Source organism: Etheostoma spectabile, chromosome 8 (genome assembly GCF_008692095.1).
Source record: "Etheostoma spectabile isolate EspeVRDwgs_2016 chromosome 8, UIUC_Espe_1.0, whole genome shotgun sequence".
In the NCBI taxonomy this organism is placed as follows: Eukaryota; Metazoa; Chordata; class Actinopteri; order Perciformes; family Percidae; genus Etheostoma; species Etheostoma spectabile.
The window spans coordinates 25,075,166-25,097,207 of record NC_045740.1 but is presented as its reverse complement, the minus strand read 5'-3'; the positions used below and the strand labels follow the sequence as shown (position 1 = coordinate 25,097,207).

The following is a 22,042-nucleotide window of genomic DNA, read 5'->3' as shown; positions in this document are numbered from 1 at the left end:
CGTCGGGACAGACATTTGTACGGGACATCGATATGGACTAAACAAATTTAGACAACTAAAACAACAATACACAAGGACATTTATACAAGACATCAGCCGGGCTAGACAAATACGGACAGTGCTCCGTTGCCACCGGAAAATCTGATTTCACTCATGTAAGCCTGATATGCGTTGCCTTGGGCTTCCTTTGTGTTGGAATTTAAACTGTTAATTAAAAACGGTGGATTTCTGAGGACTATAGTTAACCTTATCTCAGATCTCTGCAGGGTAAATCCAGACAGCTAGCTAGACTATCTGTCCAGTCTGAATTTTCTCTCGCACGACTAAAGCAACATTTGAACGTACACATGTTCCACCAAAACAAGTTCCTTCTGAGCCTATTTTCTCTGGTGCTTAGGACTGTCACTGCCCAATGTGAGGAGAGTCTAGATTTGAGTCGCACAGGGTCAGATTTAAAAAGGTTAACAGCTTAACGTGTCATACCCGATGAGAGTCGAGTCAGACCGGCTCTGGTCGAGTGCAGATGTGAGTAGCACATGCTCAGATTTAAACGGTTCACGGCAAAACATTCCTTACTAAAATTTGTTAAATCCAAGAACTAATAAACTTTTCTCATTACAATCAATAACAGAAGTTGCTATCTGTGGTTGTTTGATTGCTATGGCTAGCTCAAAACACCATTCAAGTGACAGCCTTTGATGTGTATGATTTAGTGCTGTCAGTTAAACGCGTTAACGACGTTAACACAAACCCATTTAAACGGCGTCCATTTTTTTATCGCGCGATTTACGTTCTTTTTGGCCTGGAAAACGTTGTTTTTTCACATGCTGTTGCACGTTTTCCTCCCATCCCTGAATCCTATGTGGAGTAGCCAGACCCTCCTCCAGAGAGCTTTGGAGGAGGGCAAAGCGTGACTAGGGCTGTAGTCATAACCTTGTCAAATGACAGCTGGACAGTACACTCAGATGTGTTTCCGAAAACACATGACACCAGCTCCAAACATTACCTGTCTTACTTTTATTAAAAGGTGCTCTAAGAAATGTTGGGTGACGTTACTTCTTGTTCACGTTCAAAGTATTTTCAAACAAAACGAGACTAGCTTGCCCCTGCCTCCTCCTCAGCTCGCGTATAGTGAGATGTTTTTTACAGTGTGTTCAGATGTTTTTTACAGTGTGTTCAGGGGACAGGCAGCTCGTGTATAGTGAGATGTTTTTTACAGTGTGTTCAGGGGACAGGCAGCTCGCGGATAGTGAGGTAATGTTTGCTGACTGTGACAACAAATGAAGCCTAAAACAGGCGTGACGTTGCTGAGAGTGCCTTTAAAGACATATGATCTCTGGTGCAACAGCTCAACAGATGCTGATGCAGCAGGAAGTCTGAGGTAAAGTCATTTTAACCACCGCATCAGAATGAGGCAAAACAATAATGGACTAATGTCTTTATTTATGAATTGATTCCTCTGCATAATCCATTATTGAATTGCCCTGTTGCTTAAATGTGCTCTACAAATAAATAAAAAATTTAATTAAATATATGATTATGATTATAACACTGGTGTTCTCTGCATGGACATAAAGCTTTACTTTGTTCATTATGGAGGACAGAAAAATGACTAATTGATCAATAAATCCATAAATAAATCTATAAATATTTGCCAGGCAGACTGGGCAGAAGCTCAACACTAACTTTTTCATTTTCCCACTGGGTTCCAGGGCTGCAAATAACAATTATTTTCATTATGGACTGACCTCAGGTAAGGATTAGTCCATCTACAGAAAATTAAACTGCTATTAAACCATTTTGATGGTCAATTCTTTGTTCAGGTGATTTCTCTAGCAGAACATTTGATGGCTGTAGGTTGTCAAATGTGAGAATGCACTTCTTTTTTCAGTTTAATATTGAATTATATTAAATTGAACATATTTGGATTTTAGGACCAGACATCTGATGACATCACTTGGGGCTCTAGGAAAAGATGATGGAAAAGCGTCACTGTGTCCTGACGTTTTATAGACCAAACAATTAGTTGATTAATCAAAAATATAATCAGCACTCCCATGCCCCATTATACAGTGACATTTATATATTTTACTCAATTTCAAGTGGAGGCCTCTAAACCACACACTCAGGACATTGCCATTCAGCATTTAGTTTTAGGAGATCTAACTGCCCACCTTCAGGATCTTGACCACCACCTTCTCATTGTTGGTGATGTTAATGGCCTCGAACACTTCACTGTACTTCCCTCTGCCCAGTTTACGAACCAGCTGGTAGTCCTCCTGGTTGCTATAGGGGCAGACCGAGAAACAGTGCAGCTTGTGTGAGAAAGAGAAAAATATTTTTTTAGCGTCAGCATGCAATGAAGTCAGTGTAAGAGCTGTTGCTAAGTGTTCTTGTCACTGCGATGAAGCCCAGCCTTGGGGAATTAAGGGATTTCTGGTTATGATCTTTAGACAGATGTTATTCAAGTCAACAGACAGGGTGGACATAGGGACATAGATGGAGGTAAGGGGGAGGAAAGTGTCAAGACAGTGCAAAGCAGCAGGGCAATGGCTGGGAGACTGTACTATTATAGTGTCTTCATACCTTCACAGCTAGATGTAGTATGATAATAATAATAATAATAATGATAATAATGATAATAGACACCCATCTGCCACACGTTCCCTCTTCTTCTTCAACACATGCAAACAGAGACCTCTGGTCAGACATGACATGCATGCAATTAGAGCAACCTGAACAGAAATGTCCTCACTTCCAGTTGGGTACGTGGGCCTCGTAATCCCAGTACTCCCGGCTCTTCAGCGTATTGACGTCTGCGTACACACGGGACTTGCTACCGGCCACCGGACCCGGCATGACGAGACCCGTGGCTCGGGCGCTGTGGGGCGTCTGTCACGGAGATCTGCTGGGGTCGGGGGATCACGGACCAACTGGAGGGGGGGAATCTGGGGTAAACCGGTAACTGGATTTGCTGACTGTGTGGGTGTGAATTGGAATAGGTCAGCCAGCAACTTCCATGTGCAGCCGGACTGAGAGTAAAGGGAGGGAGGGAACCGTGGTTGTCCGCTGCTCGATGCAATGACGTGCCCGCCAAGCAGCGCTCCTTGGTCGGATTGTCAGAAGCAGCAGAGCCGATGTCAGTGGGGCTCGGAAGGGGGGCTGATCCGAGTCGCAGCTGAGGTTAGCTACACAAAGGGGCGGGAGGCATAGGGATGTTGAGGTAGAGAGGAAACGGACCCCTAAAAGGCCACAGTGGAAGAGGAAAGGGGGTCGGTGATCTGAATATCACGGGTTAAAACTCCAACTGTCGTTGCGGGCCCTAAATCCAAAACGTTAGGGGAGGTAACCGGTGGGCTTTTTACGCTATAGCCGAAGGACGGTCGAGGAGGGGGGGGTGCTCTCGGTGTTCTAGTGTTAGCTATCAATCAACTGTTGATGTGACGGATCGGATCCGGGGGTTGACCGGAGGGAGAGGGGGGGGGTGGAGCAGCAGAGAGATCGATGTTGTTAGCTAACGTTAGCCAGCGATGCTACTTCAGCACGGAGATGTCGCACCGACTGTGAGCGCTCGGCGCCGTGCACCACCATCGGCGGAGCCCGCGTCATGTGAGACCAGCTGTGCGGGGAAGCAGCGCCTCAGGGGCCCGGTACCAGACACCGACGGAGGGTCCGGGATTTGGAGGTTTCTTCTGCAGCCACACACCTCCCCGGTCGAGAGCGCAGGGAAGGCAAGCGGATTGCGACTGGATTGAAGAGGAGCGATAGAGCCGCCCGGATGTGAAGCCTCTGGCTGCCCGGGTGAAGATGAGGAATAACGGGATGTTCGACTGAGCAGGCCGGACACAGCGCCCCCTAGTGAAGAGGATGTGGTTAATGCAGGAGCAAATATTTGAAGGCCTTTTTTCTGGCAAAGATTTCATCCATATTTAAGAGTTTCCCCAGAACCTTATAGTATTATACGGATGCCATGAAGAAAAGGGCACAATTTGTGTACACACCGTAACATTTTTCACTGCACTCCGAATTATTAATAATCACCTAAAGATATCACTATATAAGATTAATGATGAAGCCTAACATGACATCATCTATTGCCTTCATTAAAACACAGAGACCAACAGATAGTGGTCTTAAGAGGTAATCACCTGTAGTAGGCTAGATAGTAGTAAAGTAGATTTACTCAAGTACCTAAGAACAATTTTAGGTACTTGTACTTTACAGTAGTATTTCCATTTGATGGCATTACATCTCTGAAGGAAATATTGTACTTTTTACTCTATCACATTTATTTCACAGCCATAGTAAGACAATGGTAGTCTTTACCGATTATAATATATATATATATACTGTACTATAAAGATTTTTATATACTGTACATATTAGATGGTTTTGTCATGAATTACTATACATACTAATTAAATTGATCTCCTTGGCTAGACCACGTTAAACTGCTGCATAACATGTTAATGCATCCGTAATAATCCCAATGATATAAACCAGTGTCATAGAAAGAGAATTAAATTAACCATTAAAGGACTCTGATATTATACACATACTGTACAGTGGCTGGTCAGCCTTCATATTGAATAATTTTACTTCTGATCTTTACAGTGCATTTTGTAATATTCTGTTTTAGAGCCACTGTCTGTTTTTTTTCACCTTTAATATAATGCATCATTCAGAACAAAACAAAAAAAATAAATGTCAACAAGAACACTCTTGAATCAAGACTGTATTTCCTGCTTAAATTATTTCATGATTCATGTAAGTTTGTAGATGAAAAAGTTTTATTTGTTAGTGCTGTGTAATTGAATGCTACATACATACAGATAATCTTAGCATGAATGTACATATACTGTACGTCGCCACAAGGGTTTTTGTCTTTTTTTCCCCCCCAACATCATTCACATAAACTACAATACAATTTGAAAAAGCTGTAAGAGGGAACAGTGCTGCGTGGAATGGGGGAGCAGTTCGCAGGGAGAGAACACAGGAACTATCACAGCAAGCATGCAGAGAGCTAGAGACACCAGGGTCTGACGGGTTCACGTTTTAGAACTGAGGAAAAAAAAAAAAAAAGTAGCAGCAGGGAAGGGGGGGGGTTGATAATATGCAGAAGGGTGGATTTATTTCATTTGTGCTTAGACTGGAGATTTTCCTCTCCTTTTACTGACTGTGTGTTGGATATGGAGTTTTTAAACCCAGAATTGATCGAGATGTAATAAGTGCAGTTCTTGTTTTCACTTTGCAAGATTCCTCACTGTCTGATAATGTTGTACCTATACCTGATCAGCACTCTATACCCCACACACATGAGTAACACACTACCAATACAAGCAACTAAACCAGTGCCACTGGCTTGGAAGTATTCTTAGGCTTTGAGTGTACACTTGTATTATTATTAACACATACTAAGTGTATTGTCTGCACTATATGGTAGTATGTGAGGTCCTTGTCCTGCATCTGAAGTGACTATCTTTATCATCAAAGTCCTCCAGAAATTGGCAAATAGGAACTTGCGTGTATGGACTCCTGATGTGTTTGTGTTGTATTAATCAACTTTTACACCACCCCCCTACCAAATTCTTTGTGCAGAGATGGTTTCTTCTGTGATTTGGCGTTTGGGACAAATCCACATTGGGAAAAGCTTGCGTACAACTCTGACAGACATGTTAAAAAAATACAGCCATCTCTATCCCAAACCAACCCAAGGCCCTGGTCTCTCCATCGAGGAATATAGATTTTACTATAAAATTAAAAATTAATACAAAAAAAATACAAACATGTGAAACTATTAAAAAAAATAAAAAAACACATTACTAATTTAAGTCCAAGTTGTTTCAGTCTTACGCCAAATTCAGAAAATAAAAATGATGGCCAATGAAACCAACCATCTGATGTTGATGATGATGATGGTGATGATAGACAGAGACAGAAAGCAGAAGAGGAGGAAGAGGCCGAGAGGCACCATGACCATGTTTTAAGGCTAAAACAAAAAGAAAAGAATTGCAAGCCAGAATAAAATAAAAAATGTTACTTCCATGTTCTTGGTCTCCTCCGTTTGTTTTCAATACTGCACTCAAACCATGACTCAACAGTGAGCTCCTGTCCAGAGCGGCTCCCTCTCACAGGAAAAGGAAAACCAACTTGTTCGCTGGGCTTCTTAAGCACACTAGAATCTCATAGCATTCAAAGACGTGGAAAGTGTCATTCACTCTGGTAGAAACCCACTCTGTCAGACACTGCTACCACCTCGACTCAACATGTAACAGGAAAACTGAGTATTAAAATTTCTTTTAAAATATGGAAAATATTTAATACAAAGTGCAGGTTCATCCTACAAAAACAGCTCGGACAGACCAGTAAGATTAGTACATAAAAAAAAAAAAAAAAGTGGCAAAGGTCTGCTGAAATATTTCTAATACTATTCTCTAAAGTCTAAATTTTCGTTTGACAGAATAAAATGCACACGCACGCACACACGCAATTGCAACATACTGATACAATCACCACATGGACTACAAAAAGAACAAAAGAGCATTTCTCCAAACAGTTTACATAGTAAAAAGTAGCAAGAATACGAAAACAGTTCTTACATATTGTTTTTAAGAAAGACAAGTTCTGACATTTTCAACTTACCTGGCTAAGTACACTCACAGATCCATAGTATGTACAGGCTGAGAGGAAGTGTAATGTTCAAACTTGGACATTTCCAGTACAAATAAGTCTAACAGCACTGATGTATGCAGGAATATGACTATTATATATTGGTGAGAAAGATATACTTCTATAGTTGTCTATACTGGAGTGTGAGGTTGGTATCAATCATCAGTTTTTTTCCTATAATGATGGTTCACTTCAGCTGGTTGGTTAGTCTACACACCTTTGGGATCGGGTGCTGCTTCATACTGGCGTTTTGGTATTTCACTATAGGACAATAAATCCCCAAACTCCCCCCTACATGGTTTCGCTTCACATACGTTGAGGGAGTTTACTGGTTATTTAATAAAAACAAGTGATGTGGACACAGGAAGTTGGGCCGGGACCAATACACTGTTTCTGTACCTGACCAATGAATGTGAGAACATGTGTGTTTGAGGGATTAGTCAAACTTCCCAGTCTTCTGATACTAAACTGCGACAGGAAGAGGAGGAAGCAAAGATGAGTGGAAAAATGGGAGAGGGGAGTAATTTAAGGGCGGGGAAAAGAGGTCATCGGAGAAATAGAGGGGGAACAAAAATAACAAGGAAATAATCCCCCTCTTATGGACACTCCAGCAGTCAAGACTTTCAAGTCTTTGGCCCCGTCAGTTTAGGTGGATACTAAACTATTGATTCATTCAGTAAACCTTAAAAAATACTTTAAAAAAACAAAACACACACACTAAAATATGTCGGTCTTATTTATAACAATTAAAAAGGGACATTTAAATTTTTTCCCCCTTTTCTAAGGGTAGGAATTTGGGAGGGATATATTTGCTGGATCAACCTGCATTATGGCACCCGTTTCTGTCTGCAACTGTCTGATTAAGGCTGCATTCACACCAAAACAGGCACTGCAGCAAAAACGCCAGTCCTCAGATTCATTTGAATGTGGGAAGTGTATTTAGGCTGCGGCGGGGGGGAACGCAGGGTATGCCAAAAAAGTCAACTTTAGGAGAATGGCAACCCAATGTCACGCTGTGGGGACATATCAATTAACTGCCAAATCAGACAAAACACAATGAAGTGTAACATAATGTTTCACATGTATACACTCAATTTGGCCTTGTGCACCAGGTTAAACCCCATTATAATGTTAAGTCTTGCCTTGCATCCTGGGTTATTGAAAGTAAATGTTTTTCTTGATTAAATCTGTCAACGTGGACAATGACTCGTAGTACCCGGCATACTAGCAGCATGGCTAAATGCTAGCACCATGGGAACACAATGGAGAAACAAATGGGCCACTCCCACAACATCTGATTTGGTGTGAATGCAGCCTAAGTATGAATTATGTCAGTTTAAGTGGTTGTGGCCTCTTTAGTGCTATCAACTGTATAATTGTGGGGCTGAGAAAAATGGTAGAGGACAGGTCAGGTATAAGAAGATAAAGAGGTGGAAGAAAGAGGAAAGTGCAGGGAGAGAGAAACGCTCAGGATCTTATGGAATGACAGGGCCACAGTGCTAAAGGGCTTCGGTCCCGTTAGTGAAGCAACAAAAACTGATCTATCACTGGTGGTAATGATTGCAATAATAATAGCCTGGACTGTCCTGCAAATGTGAAGATAGTTAAGCTGAATACAAGGGATGGACGAGGGGACAGGAGTTTAGGAGACTGTCTGTTCAAGGGAAAAAAGTCTTCAAGAGTTTATATGCACTGGGGCACTGGGTAACCCCCTCCATCGGCTGTGTGCTGCACAGTGTGATCTTGCAAAGAGCCCAAGTCACTGAAACGCTCGCCACACCAAACACACTTGAACTGGCCCTCTCGGGAGTGTGTGCTCGCGTGTTTGGTCAGGTGCTCGCGCTGTTTGAAACCCTTGTTGCAGTGGCCGCATTTGTAAGGTTTCTCCCCTGTGTGCACGCGCCGGTGTCGGTTCAGGTCTGATGAGTATTTGAAACGTTTCTCGCAGTCAGGGCACTTCAACGGCTTTTCCCGCGAAGGGTCACAACGGTGCTGGACAAATTCCGAAGAGGACAGGAAGCGGCGGTCACACAGCGAGCACTTAAGGGGCTTCTCTTGGCAGTGAGAATTTTGGTGACGCTGTAACGTCGAGCCCTTCTTGTAGCCTTTGCCACAGACGTCACATTTGTACGGCTTGTCGGGCGAGGAGTTGGACGACTCGCCACACTTGTGCCTGAGCAGCTCTCCCGACTGGCTAAACTCCTTCTGGCATGAGGCGCACTTGAACAGGTTGTCCATGCCGTGGACGTGCTGGTGGTACAGGAGGTGAGAGGGCTGCATGAAGCCCTTGTCACACAGGTTGCATTTGAACGGCCGGTCTGTAGGGTCTTTGTGTGTGCGTCGGTGGCGCACCAGTGCATACTGCTGTTTGAAGCTCATCTGACACTCGTCACAGTGGTAGGGGCGCTCCTCCGAGTGTGTGCGCTCGTGTTGCCGAAGGTCAGACGGTCGCTTGAAACCTTTACCACACGTGGCACAGCGGAACGGTCGGGAACCCTGCGGGTGGCAGGGGTGGTGAAGGAGCTCCGATGACTCTTTGAAATGCAACTCACATAAGTTGCATTTGAACAAGTGCTCCCCAGAGTGCACATACATGTGGCGCACGAGGTGGGAGCGGTGTTTGAAACTCTTTTCACAAACGGCACACTTGAACGGGCGTTCGCTGCTGTGTGTTCGCTGGTGGTGCTGTAGGTGCGACGACTGGCTGAAGGCCTTGTCGCATGTGTCACATTTGAAGGGCTTTTCTCCTGTGTGCACCCTCTCATGCCTTGTGAGTTCTGAGAGGTGTTTGAAGCCCTTCTGGCAAACGGAGCATTTGTACGGCCGGTCTCGGGCTGAGGGAAAAGGTAGAATGGACGAGCTGCTGCTTGCTGACGCCCCGTCACTGCTGGGCTGCTGGGGATTATTTGAGTTGGGTGTGACGCTGCCAGAAGAGCCGGGTCGATAGGTCTTTTCACATATTGAACACTTCTGTGGGTTGGTGCTGTTATGGGATGTGTGGTGCTGGGCTAAAGAGGTGAGTAGGGAGAAGCCCATCTTACACACCCCACACACAAATGGCTTCTGCTCCACCTGAACACATTGGTGTTCTAGCAGGTCTGTTGCCTGGTGGAAAATCTTCATACACTGAGTGCACTGGAATGACCTGTCTTGATTCACCATGCACTGGTGCTCATGTGGGTTGGCTAAGTGGGAGATATCATGTCCACAGGCCCCACACTTGTGTCCTCCTTCGGTCCCTACCTGTAGGGAGGTCTGCTGGGCCTGGGTGGGGTGCTGCTGCTGACTGTGCTGCCCGCCTCCATGCTGCTGACTCCCGCTGTGTTGTTGGCTGTGTTGGCTGTGCTGTCCGTGCTGGGTCTGTGGCTGCTGCTGTAAAGACGTGGCATCTGGCTGTAGGACAATGCCATACACTGCACAACCCAACGCATTCTCAGCTCCTGGAGGGATGGTGTGGACAACGGGAGGTGGAGCAACTGCATGCTGCTGCCAGGCCTCTGTCATGCGGGCTCGGGTGTAGGGATTCAGCTTGGCAGCTGGCGTGGCCCAACTGCAGTAAGAAGATTGGAGATTGGAACATATTTAAATAACGGGCTGACGGCTTAAGAGTGTGTTAAGAAATCAGGAGAAAGACACTTACTCCATTTCAGCAAGTGGAACTGAAGAACTGGCAAGGGTGCTTGGTGAAGGGGCTGTGACGGAGGACTTAGCTAGTGCAGAGGAGAACAGCTGTGTGGAGATCAGACTTGTGGGAAGAGATGGAAGAAATCCCCTGCTTTCACTTCATTTGTGGCCTTCAAGTGGAATCTGTATGGAAAAGAGAATGAACGTATGTTAAAATATCAATGTGCAGAAAGGGGTTACTCAATGACAATAGTAGCATTATGTTGCATCTCCAACATCCACTAATCCATAGACAGAACACCCTGGCCGAAAAAAAACAACAACATTTGTGTAGCAAAAATGCTTTTAAAAAGTATAGAAAGATTGCAAATTTACCGTTGCAATTTTGCTACATTAACTTTATCTAATAGTTATAGTTCCGTATAAACTCAGCAGAAACTGAGACATAACAACTTGTAAGTATTACAGAAGGGTGCCAGACTATGCAGGCAACCTCTCTAGCAACTCATCACAGCAGATTATTCCTGTCTGCACGTTGAGCAACTCTGACAGAAGAGCTGATCATAGCGTGTTTAAAAAGGCATAGGATCGTGTAAAACATCCTCCTTACAATATGTACGGCATGTTGACATCGCCAAAAGCATCCCAATGCAGTAAAATTTAATTAAAACAACTTCAGGATGTGCACCGTAAACACATCTAAGATGATCACTGAAAATACACACCTGGACATGACACATTAACACTAAACCGTATATTTAAATCTTTATTATACTCGTAATTTAGTTCCACCCGCTTCTATGCAGCAATCCAAATGCTCTACGACTCGCGGTTAAAAAAAGTGGAAAACAGCGTCTGCGCATCATAACGATTTTCGTTTTCAGGCAAAGATCACTGTAATCAGGATAGCATAGCATAGCTAGCTAGCTAGCTAGTATAGCCACATGCTAACGCAGCCACAGAGGCGCAGAAAAGAGCTAGCTAACGTTAGCGGAGTAGCCACAGGAAATAATAGCCTAGCTAGTAGTAACTGCTGCAGCGACGCCTTTGTTAGTGAGTGGTGAATCTAAACTGCGAAGATAAATCCTGCATGTACATACCTGGAGCGTCCAGTCAAATGACAGTCTCCTGTAGGTTAGCTGACGTTAGCTAGCTACTCCCCCAAATAACAGGTCACTTCAAACGGTGCTCGGATGCTCTCTTGTTCGAGCGCTGTGGCTCCAGGGGCCGAAAAAAGAGAGTGTGCGTGTGGGCAAAAGATTATATCACAATTTCACAAATAAGCGGTATGGTTTTACGTAAACATTTCTTTGGCGTCTGTGGTCCTAGGACATTCTCTCGGCATACGAAAACCTACACATTGTGTTATAAATTGCTAGCTAGCTATCGCCTAGCTTCTGAGCCCCTGCCCGCGCACGGGAACATGAATAAACCAAGAGCTAATTGGCATGCTCACAACACACACATGCGCGCGCGCACACACACATGCGCGCGCGCACACACACAAACATACACACGCATGCACGGAACCAGCTGTATTAGCCTATGGCTTTAATGTAACATTCCTGCAAACTTTCACATTTTTTTCATTCACCACATCTATTCCGGCTGTCAGTTACTGTTTAATCTTAAACGATCATGTAAAATAATGTAATCTTCCAATAGTAAAAGGCTGAAGTTGGCTTCCGATTCGCAGCTTCTACTCGGCAGTTTAGGTGGAATTTTAAGGGAAATTTAAAACTGATTATAGTTTCCAATACACAGCGTAGCCTACATAATTTACATTGCTGAGCGACTTAATCCTCCGTTTTTTGCACCTTTTACTGTTGTGAAAGTTTGTTAGACATTTAGGTAAAGTATCAATTATGTCTGAAACACACTTTTAGATATTAACGAGGCTACAGATTCTTCCCTCTCTGGGATAATTAAATCCAGATTTGACAAGTCTAGGTATAATGGTTTTCGATCTGGACCTGGTCCAAAGGGTTTACGTGTGAAGAAATCCATGAAATCTCCCTTTGTTACATTTTCATTAATAGAATGAAGCTTTTTTTAGCTTCTCTGGGATACTGTAGACCAGATTAGTCTAGGTATAGTGGTTTTAATCTGGACCTGGTTTGATGTGGTCTACATGTGAAAAACATAAAGTATCCATGTATTACGTTCTCATATAGACAATAAAGCTTTCACAAATCTAAAAGTGTGTTTAAGACCTAATTAACGCGAAATCGGACGCTGAGAATGGAAATCTTACTTCAATTTTAATTTGTCCTCACGTTTTCCCTTAACTGCCGAATCGGAAGCAACGAAACGGAAGCCAACTTCAGTTTTAGTTTAACTATTGTCACCTCTTTTAAAACGTCACGATGACAGTCAGGCATTTTTGACTTAAGTTTTTTTTTTTTTAAGGCCGAGTAATACACAAAAACACCAATACACAGATTCCTCATATATATGCGCTGTTATACACACATTGTGTCAAACCTCTGAGAAGTATGAAAGTGGAACTGATTCGAGGTGGTGCCGTGTTTCACTGGGACCTAAATAATCATGACAACACGTTGTTTATTTCGGGAAGAGCGGGACTACGATAAACCAGCGTCTTGTTGTTCGAAGCCGCCGGAAAATACGTTTTAAACCCGAGCAAAAATGTTTCTTTTTCCTGTAGTTAAACATTGAATACCTATGTTAACCCCTTTCCGTCTTGTAGCAAATGTGCATGCATAATTCATGTGTAATATGTCCTGACAAACCACAGGATGTTGGTGGGCTACAGCAGCAGCTCGGAGGAGGAGAGCGAGGCGGTGGCGGCGGCAGCAACTGCGACCACATGTTCATCTCGAAAGTGGCAAGAGGAAGACGATGCTAACAATGGCAGCCCAGCGACAAAGAAACACAAAATTGAGGAACCGGTTCCTAAAACGAGGTGTGTGTTGTGCTGGCTTTCTGTAGGCTCAGTTGACAGAAAACACAAATTGTAAATGTATGTCCAAGAGTAGTTATTAAACTTGTATGATCAGTCGTCCCGTAAGCTTTAACGTTACATGTCATTTTCCAACTTCTTGCCATAGCCAATCCCTGGATGATAAACCAACTGAAACAGTTTTTTATTAATAATAATAATAATAATAACAAAAATAATCATAAAGGGAAATTACAGTTTACACTCAGTACGTATACATGCACTAAATGGAGAGATGTCAGAGCGGGTGGGGCGGCTGCCCATGGAGAGGCGCCCCGAGCAGTTGGGGGTTCGGTGCCTTGCTCAAGAGCACCTCTTAAAGATAATGTAAGGTCTCATTGGGCTGTGTTTCTGTTAGGCTGCCTCTTCCTGGTTGCCTGTTGGCCATGTTTCCAGATGAAGTGGCCTCACAGGCTGAAGACAGCTCTCTTCATGGCGGACGCGTGCGCTCTTTTAAACACGAGAGAGGCAACTGGGCTACCTATGTTTATTTGCCATGTAAGACCAACACATTGTACTGACGATTGATTTGTCAATTATCATTGGTTTAATATAATTTGTGTGTGTGTGTGTGTGTGTGTGTGTGCGTGCGCACATGCGTGTATGTTCTCTATCTCTCTCTCCTCTGTACATCAGACCATCCTGAGGAGGAGTTCCGGGAGTTGTTGGAGGAGCTGCTCTCACTAGCCGGGGACCACGGTGTGGTTTTGACCCCGCAGGAGGAGTTTCACCTCAGCTTGTCTAAGACGGTGGTGCTCAGACACCACTGGATCCAAACCTTCACCCAGAGCCTCAAGGCAGGCCTGGTGCACTGCAAGAGGTTTGCTCAAATACCCATACACCGGAGGAAAACTTGTTTTAGCTTAACAGTGTTAGCCCTTGAGTTTGCAAAGCAGAGGCAGTATGTAGAGGGACTCATTTGTAGGACGGGTAATTGAATTGCACTAAAGACTAAAAAAGTAAATTGATTAATGCAAAAGTATTAGAAAAGGGTTTAACTGGTGAAAAAAGACTGCATCACTACAAGCAAAGATAGTAAGACAAAAAGAAATGAAACGATGAAGAGAAATTGAACAATGACGATAGTTTATACACATACTGTATATAATCATTGCATTACTATAAATATGATTTAACCCTAACTATCTGTAATAACCAGAGGTGTCAAAGGTATTTACAGTCAATACTCAGGTAGAAGTATAGATACGGAGGATTAAAAATACTTCTGTAGAAAGTGAAGTATCAACTCAAGCTTTTTACTTTTAGTAAAAGTCTAAAAGTACTGGTTTTAAAAACTACTTAAATTATAAAAGTAACAGTAATGTTTATGGGAAAAATGCCATTAAGGACAAAAGCTTAGGCTGCGTCACAGGGGCCCCTACTGCACTACCCTACCTCCCCAAAAACATTGTTCTAAAGGCCATAATGACTATAATGTTATATTAAAATGTTAATGTTGAAAAATATGGGATGCACCTGTTTCACCTGCATTCATGCCATTTATTGAACACATTTTAGTACAATGCAAATACATTAAAGAACCACATGTGTGTACTCCGGAGCATTAACATGTGTTTCATGGAGCGGAAAATTGATGACTTGTTGCCTAGAAGTATTACCACATTATAATGGTGCAGAGGCACGTTATCAATTAGCCTTTATTATGTAGATATCCAAGCTTAGCTGCAGCAATCTGTGATGGGATTGCACCATTTATCTGGATAGGTTTTTTTTTTTTTTTGAACGATGAAAAGCCGAAATGAAAACAAACTGAACTGAAACAGGAGTAACAAGGCTGTTTTTAAAAATGAAACAGGTAGAAAGTACAGAGAATTGCGTGACAATGTAAGGAGTAGAAGTAAAAAGTTTGCTGTAAAATAATTACCCCAGTAAAGTATTGATATCTAACATTTCTACTTAGGTATTTGTACTTTGTAACTTGACACCTCTGGTAATAACTTTCTCAGGGCAAGGTGAGTAAACCTTGATTTGCAGCAGCAGCCTAGAGGATCACTTGCACCTCAGTAGGTGGAATAGTGAAAGTAGATTAGATAAAGATGTGAAAGTTCCATCAGAAGCTGACTACGGTGGATTTGCATTCTAGCTTGTTCTTCTTGTTGCCAGGTTTGTGTGCTCAGCAGGGACATTGAGGGTCTACTGTAACGCTGAGAGGACGAGGTACAGTCTCATCCTTTAATTCTCTCTCTTTCTCTTTATAGTTAATTAGGGATCGACCGATACTGGTTTTTAAAGGCAGATACCGATAATTAGAAGTCAATGATAACCGATATTCGGAACCAATATGCATTTACATTGAAAATGAAAATCTTGAAGTCAAAATTGAGATTTTGGAATGTTACACACTCCAACACAAAACTTTGTTTAAATGCTTTAATACATTTTTTTATAACTTAGAAACATTCAACATAATACCCAGTAAAAGATTGTCTGATAGTGTTGTGGGTGGGACATTAGGTCAGACTCAGTGGGGAGTGAAACTAGAGATGTTCCGATACTGATGCCAGTATCTGTACCGCCTCCGAGACGCTCTAAAACGCTGGTATTGGTAATGGAAAGTACTAGAGCTTATACACCGATCCGATACCACGTAATACAGCCCTAAAGAAAGTCTACATTAATGTAGTTTATTTTTCTGTTTTAACTGACTGTCAAACCGGATGATCAAATAAGTTCATTGTTTGTGTTCATGTTTCACAAAGAGTTTAACCTGAGCCAGAAAGACAACAAAGATAGAAATCACATCATATCCATACGTGGATAGTAGCATACAGCAGTTAAAACATAATAAAATATATATGACACACTGGGATCAGATCAGTACTCGGTATCGGCTGATACACAAGTTCAGGTATCAGTATCGGGAAGTAAAAAATTGTATTGGACCATCTCTAAGTGAAACCAACACTTTTTAATTAATTAACTTTATCAGTTATTAAGCAAATAAAATGAAAATACAGATAATCTGCAAACTGCCAAAAAAGGCAGATAATCAGCCAGGGCCCAGAATCAGTCTATCCCTGAAAGAAAAGTTTTTAGATAAAGATACATTTTCATTCCTAATGTGTTCAGTTCTTCATGGTTCGACTGCCTGCATGTGTCTCTGTCTTTTGTCCCCTGCAGGACGTTTCTGGGGATGGAAGTGTGTACTGGGCATGCTCAGTTGTTGGACTTGAGCCAAGTCCTGGACAGAACAATGACCGAGTTTCACCTGGACACTTTCTATAAGGTTAGTGATACACACACACACATATATAGACTTTACCCTTTGAGATCTAAAGCTGGACCAGTTTGTTTGTCACTCGTAAGTTTGATTTAGTCTTTTTCTGTTGTTGAAGTGTTGGTACCTGTGTAAATACAGTGGATTCACAGGGTCTAAATCAGATAAGGGGATGTTCTTCTGTAGCAAATGTACTGTATGTATGTAGCAACTATTACATTTGAATTTTGATTTAAGCTTACAGTATAGAGCAGTTGTGTTTTTATATTATTAGTTAATGAAGGATTTTAAAGCAATGTCTTGTCTCAAAAACATAACTAAATCAGAGTTTCCACAGGGTCTTAAAAAGTCTAAAAGAAGTCTACAATTTCAAAACCAAATTTTAGTCCTTAAAAAGACTTAAATTTGCTTAAGTATTGTATTGCAGGTCTTAATTTCCCTACATCTTATACATTTTTTAAAAGATATTTTGGGGCATTTTCAGCCTTTATTTTTGCCGGGACAGTTGAAGCTATGAATGGGGTGAGAGGGGGGGGGGGATGACATGCAGCAAAGGGCCGCAGGTCGGAGCCCGGGCCCGCTGCGTCAAGGAGTAAACTGTCTGTATGTGGGCGACCGCTCTACCAACAGAGCTATCTGGCTGCCCACGATGTTCTTTTTTAATTTTGTGTTGTAGTTCTTTCTGTTGTTAGTCCAATTATAATTTGCTGTATTATGACTATGAATTAGACCAATATGCAACTTATTTTGCAGCCTATCTAGACACTAGACCTATTATGCCAATGAGGAAATAGGGGAGTTGTTTTAGACAATGTTTCCACACTTTATTATATTATTTTATTTTTTTTAATTCGACTGGGTGAAAAACATCCATGCACACATCCATGTCTTAATGTTCCCACTGGTGTGTTTTCTAGGATCCATCTTTCCACGTGAGTCTGGCCTGGTGTGTTGGAGACGTGACCGGACAGATGAAGGACTGCATTCAGGAGATGCAGGTACTGGGACATCTTGTGTCTGTCCGTCTGAATTTCCAACAGTGACATCACTGTGTGTTCATTTTTACATTAAAATAATTTCACTGTTCTTTGTAACCGACTGTCAATTGTAAATCCAAAAGTGTGCTGTTGTGCCTTGGCCCATTTTAAAGTGCCCCAATGTGTTTGACCCATATAGTAGCAGTTTCTCACTGCCAAATCGGAATCTGTATACATGTTGGCCGATTTAAAGCTGCAGCACAAAAATTCCAAATAGATAAGTGAGGTCATTTATAGGGTGAAATACAAGTATGAACCTGGAAATAAACATGGTACAGTAGAATACATTTAACCAAATGTAATGTTGTGGTGCTAATGTACTTTTTGCATGTGTATTATCCTGAACACCACTGACCGTTCAGATAGCAGGTGAGACAATGCTGGGTAGCAGGTCAGAAACAGCTGATTTGACTGAATGACTTGCACAGAACTGTTCATACCTCTCATTTGTAATGCCATGAACTACTACAAACTACTATTTTTTTTGTGACTCATATTGCTACTCTTCATTCTAACCCCAACCGGCCCGTCAGACACCGCCTACCAAGAGCCTGGGTCTGTCCGAGGTTTCTGCCTAAAAGGAAGTTTTTCCTCGCCACTGTCGCACTGTTGCTTGCTCTGGAGGAAACTACTACAACTGTTGGGTCCTTGTAAATTCTGGAGTGTGGTCTAGACCTACTCTATCTGTAAAGTGTCTCGAGATAACTCTTGTTATGAATTGATACTATAAATAAAATTGAATTGAACATTTTCTGTCTGTTAGAGACTAATTGATGACCACGAAGAAGGACCATTTCTGCTGAGGTTGGACTGTGTGGAGTTGCGCTGCAGGACAGGAAACAAGACCTTCCGCTTCCCTCTGGAGACCTAAAATTGGACATTTGTATAACTTGACCACTCGCCCTTTACAGCTGTGATCCTCTGAGCCACCTAAATGAGCTGGAAACGTACCAATTTAGTGGTGCAACGATGATATGTTGTATTCCATTAATAACTGCTGGCAGATATGTAGCATGTCACAACAAAGATAGTCTATATCCACGACAATCCACTCGGGATAGCTCCTGTCCCACAGGAAATTCCGCAGTATGCATTTCTTTTTGTCCGCTTCCTTCCGCTTTCCTTGTGTTGGAATTTTAAACTTCAGTGGATTCATGAAGATTCTGGTTAACTGCTCCTCAGATCTCTGCAGGGTAAATTCAGACAGCTAGCAAGACTATCTGTCCTGAGTTTCTGTTTCACGACTAAAATAACTTTTGAACGTGCACGTTCCACCAAAACAAGTTCCTTCCCGAGGCTATTTTACAGCGACACCGTGGCTGCTTAGCACCGCCCAAGACCATTGTGATTGGTTTGAAGAATTGCCAATAAACCAGAGCATGTTTTTAATCCATCCCGGAATGCTGTGTGGACTAGCCAGACCCTATTCCGGAGCGCCGTGGAGGAAGGTCTAGCAAAGTGAGACTACAACAAAGATGATCAAGGGTCAATGGCAGTTTATATTGTATTTTAATGCTGTATAAAAAATAAAGTCGCTACTGGTTTTATACTTGCCGAGTTACTTTTTTGTGCTAAACCAATGCTCTGAGATGTGATCAGGGTTCAGAAAGGTTGAAGTGTCACTGAAAGTAGCTTTTAGAGAATTACGACGCACGTGTGCAAAGCGGCACATTTGAATGGGTGACATTCAAAAGCCTCGAAAGGAAGTTGTGGACCTAATCACTACTGAAACCTCACAGAGTGGTGAGTCATATCTTGCCATTTACCTCACTAACATGAACACACAGGAGAGAATTGGTAGGCTCAACGACAATGTTATATTTTACTCCATAAAGCAACACACATTTATAACCAACATTTATGATAGTTCACAGGAGCTATGACACTCAAGAGTATATCACATTGGTCCAGCGCAGACAGAGCCTGATGGCACAGTAAAATCATTCAGGTCAGAGAGATTCTCACTGCATGTCACACAAGGATTAGGAGTCAGGTTTTAAACTCTGCATGCAGAAAAAAAAATAAAACAGGCAAATAGAATTTATACCATAAAACAATAAAAGTCCCATCATTTGTGCCTGTGTAAATCCAGTCTGTATAGGCACCTGGATCAAACCGAACCTGGGCACAAACTATATACAGACCCATCTAACGTGAACTGTGAAGGACATGGAAAGTGAAGAGAGAGCTTTAAATATTAGGTCATTTAATTTAGAAGAAATAGCCTGTCACTACCAAGTGGCTGTTTGATACAATTAGAAAGCAATGTTCTTAAAGAATTGATTGAAGAAATTAAGTTTACAAGCTATCTCTTGACCGTCATAAACAGTTGACAAAATAAAACATTTACTTTCGCGTACATCTAATGTTCAGCAGAGGACAAAGCATTGCGTGGCCTAAGCACTGAAACTTTGGTCTGAGCTTCAGACAGGACAACTGACCACAAATGCTGAGCAAACTCTTGATTATTGATGAAGACCATAATATGCAGTTGAAAGCCTTGTTACTAGCTAGTAATTGGACCTTGAGGGAAGTTGTATTTTTGGCAAATCGTTTTGAGTCAATTTGTCAACCGTTTGACAAAACAAATTGTGACTCAGAGTCCACTTGTTAGCTTTTTCTGGAGCTTTCAACTGCATCTCTGGTCTTCATCATTGAACAGAATAAACTCAATGGATGGAACCAACTCCTTTTATGGGCTAAGACTGAGATGTTATTCAAAGCTCCTGAAAAAGCTAGTAAGTGGACTTTGAATTAAGACTTTCTGTCCAAAAACGGTTTGAGCTTTTTGGTAGACCTTTGAGTGTCTGCAACCTGACCTTTTTTTATTTTGCTGCATGAAAGAAAAAAAAAAGAAAAAGGATCAAGAGATATCAAATGACAAAAAAATGTAAGCAAGTTGTTTTGGTTAGGGTCTTCCTTTTGAACAAATACCAAGCATAAACCTGAGAAGTTGCACTTACAAAGAAATAAGAAAAAAAAACATTATGTGCTTTACCGTTTAGCCTAACAACATTACAGTCAAAGGAGTTCATAAATCTCTCACAACATTAATAAAAACATCTGACTTTGATTAATAGCTCAGGAAAGTGGCACATAAAGGATATCCTTGGTTTTTAACTTGTACATACACGTACTATATTAATTTGGATTTAGTAGATAAAATCTCGAGGATTCTTTAAAAGCAGAGACCAATATAAACGCTGTATTTAAATTAACTTAATTCTGCCAACAGTTTTACAAAACGTCCATTATTTTTCATAAGCTATGAGGCATGTACACAGAACTATTTTGGTAGTCACTGTTCAGCTAGACAGGCAAGATGAGTCAGTGTGTGTGTGTGTGTGTGTGTGTGTGTGTGTGTGTGTGTGTGTGTGTGTGTGTGTGTGCGCGTGCGTGCGCACATAAAGCCATCGGTTTCTACCAGCATTATGGGGAGAACAGCACAGTCTTGATGTAAGACACAGTCGTCATGTTCAACAGCATGTTCACATGTTCGTTCCCTGGAAGCTCCTTTACTTTCACAGGCTGTTTTTGCTTTCCCACCCACCGCCTGCACTGGATGCCACTCCGTAGGTTCACCGTCCCATCCCCGTCGCCCAACACAACCGTGGGCTCCACGTCGGGGAACTTGTCCGAGTACTGGAAGGCCTCCATCGTGGGGATACCGCTACCATACAAGCAATGGACGGCCACGCCGGGGGGCCTGAGGTCGGACACCAGTGGCTCGGTGTCCTGCCGCATCAGCCAGCCGTCATCAAAACCGATGTCTGAGTAGAAGCGCTTGTAGTCCAGCACAGTGTAGTTGTTGGTGGGCGTCTGCACCAAGATCTGGTGATAGATAGAGAAAAAATTACTTTCTTAGTTGTTTGATTTGGTTAGCTCTACCAAATGTTTAAAGCTACACACTATAGCTTTAAGAAGAGCACATTGTGTTCAGTTATATTTTCATCCGGGAATTTTTAAAAAAATGTTAAATGTTTTATAAATAGTTTCATTCTAATATACAAAGCAAGATAGCTGCATTAATGCTTGTTTTTTCCTGCATTACTCCAACTTGCTATCATTTTATTTTTTAATCTACACCTTTGCCTGTTAAAGCTGCGTTAATTGATTTTTGGCCACTTTATGGCAGTGTTAGCTCAAAAAGCTGTTAGGCTAACATGTAAGTCTTGTATTTCTCAACCTAACCAATGTAAATGCAAACTGTTCTTTTAGCTCAATTTTTGTCTCCACCAACTTCTGAGGGAAATAATTGGCTCTTCAGCAGCTAAATGCTCCACTGTTCACCTGCTAGTTGCTAACTTCGTCACTATGCTGTTTGGTGGGTTTATCAGAGCTTTTCTACGGAGATGAAAACTTCCCGATGCAGCTAGTATAGGGTGACCAGACGTCCCCGGTTTCCAGGGACAGTCCCCGGCTGGATCTGTCCCCTGAAATGTCCCTGGTTTTCACTGTGACTGACAGACCCGAAATTGGAATGAAAGAAAGAAAACATTGACTACTGAAACC

The 22,042-nt window shown here is 42.2% G+C and overlaps 4 protein-coding genes across 9 annotated transcripts in view; 1 reads left to right on the top strand and 3 right to left on the bottom strand.

Annotated features, from left to right (window-relative positions):
* LOC116694198 (casein kinase II subunit alpha') overlaps positions 1 to 3,817 on the bottom strand; it is a 12,949-nt gene extending 9,132 nt beyond the window's left edge. For 2 of the 3 annotated variants that reach the window (XM_032523753.1, XM_032523752.1), the window contains exons 1-2: positions 2,756 to 3,816; positions 2,175 to 2,286 (exon numbers count right to left, since the gene is read on the bottom strand). In XM_032523753.1, the coding sequence (XP_032379644.1) occupies positions 2,175 to 2,286; positions 2,756 to 2,859 (216 nt within the window). In that variant the 5' untranslated portion in view covers positions 2,860 to 3,816. Of the gene's footprint in view, positions 1 to 2,174; positions 2,287 to 2,755 lie in introns of all 3 variants that reach the window. The other variant, XM_032523754.1, reaches the window with a different exon arrangement.
* A 1,080-nt stretch (positions 3,818 to 4,897) lies between these two features.
* LOC116694192 (zinc finger protein 319-like) lies at positions 4,898 to 11,736 on the bottom strand. The gene is made up of 3 exons (XM_032523742.1): positions 11,394 to 11,736; positions 10,310 to 10,476; positions 4,898 to 10,219 (listed from the first exon to the last, which is right to left on the bottom strand). Exons 2-3 carry the CDS (start codon positions 10,312 to 10,314, stop codon positions 8,353 to 8,355), a joined length of 1,872 nt encoding a protein of 623 aa, XP_032379633.1. The 5' UTR covers positions 10,315 to 10,476; positions 11,394 to 11,736; the 3' UTR covers positions 4,898 to 8,352.
* A 1,008-nt stretch (positions 11,737 to 12,744) lies between these two features.
* On the top strand, positions 12,745 to 19,077 carry LOC116694199 (U6 snRNA phosphodiesterase). Of its 2 annotated transcripts, XM_032523756.1 has the most exons (7): positions 12,747 to 13,219; positions 13,614 to 13,753; positions 13,892 to 14,075; positions 15,380 to 15,433; positions 16,397 to 16,502; positions 17,411 to 17,491; positions 18,294 to 19,077. In XM_032523756.1, exons 1-7 carry the CDS (start codon positions 13,053 to 13,055, stop codon positions 18,399 to 18,401), a joined length of 840 nt encoding a protein of 279 aa, XP_032379647.1. In that variant the 5' UTR covers positions 12,747 to 13,052; the 3' UTR covers positions 18,402 to 19,077. The 2 variants fall into 2 exon arrangements, with proteins under 2 accessions (XP_032379648.1, XP_032379647.1); XM_032523757.1 differs by lacking the exon at positions 15,380 to 15,433 and having other exon boundaries at positions 12,745 to 13,219.
* Positions 19,078 to 19,355: 278 nt separating this feature from the next.
* Positions 19,356 to 22,042, bottom strand: part of LOC116694195 (group XV phospholipase A2-like) — a 22,513-nt gene continuing 19,826 nt past the window's right edge. Inside the window, exons 7-8 of one of the 3 annotated variants that reach the window (XM_032523750.1) lie at positions 20,935 to 21,361; positions 19,356 to 20,890 (exon numbers count right to left, since the gene is read on the bottom strand). In XM_032523750.1, the coding sequence (XP_032379641.1) occupies positions 20,960 to 21,361 (402 nt within the window). In that variant the 3' untranslated portion in view covers positions 19,356 to 20,890; positions 20,935 to 20,959. Of the gene's footprint in view, positions 21,362 to 22,042 lie in introns of all 3 variants that reach the window. The other 2 variants (XM_032523749.1, XM_032523748.1) reach the window with 2 other exon arrangements.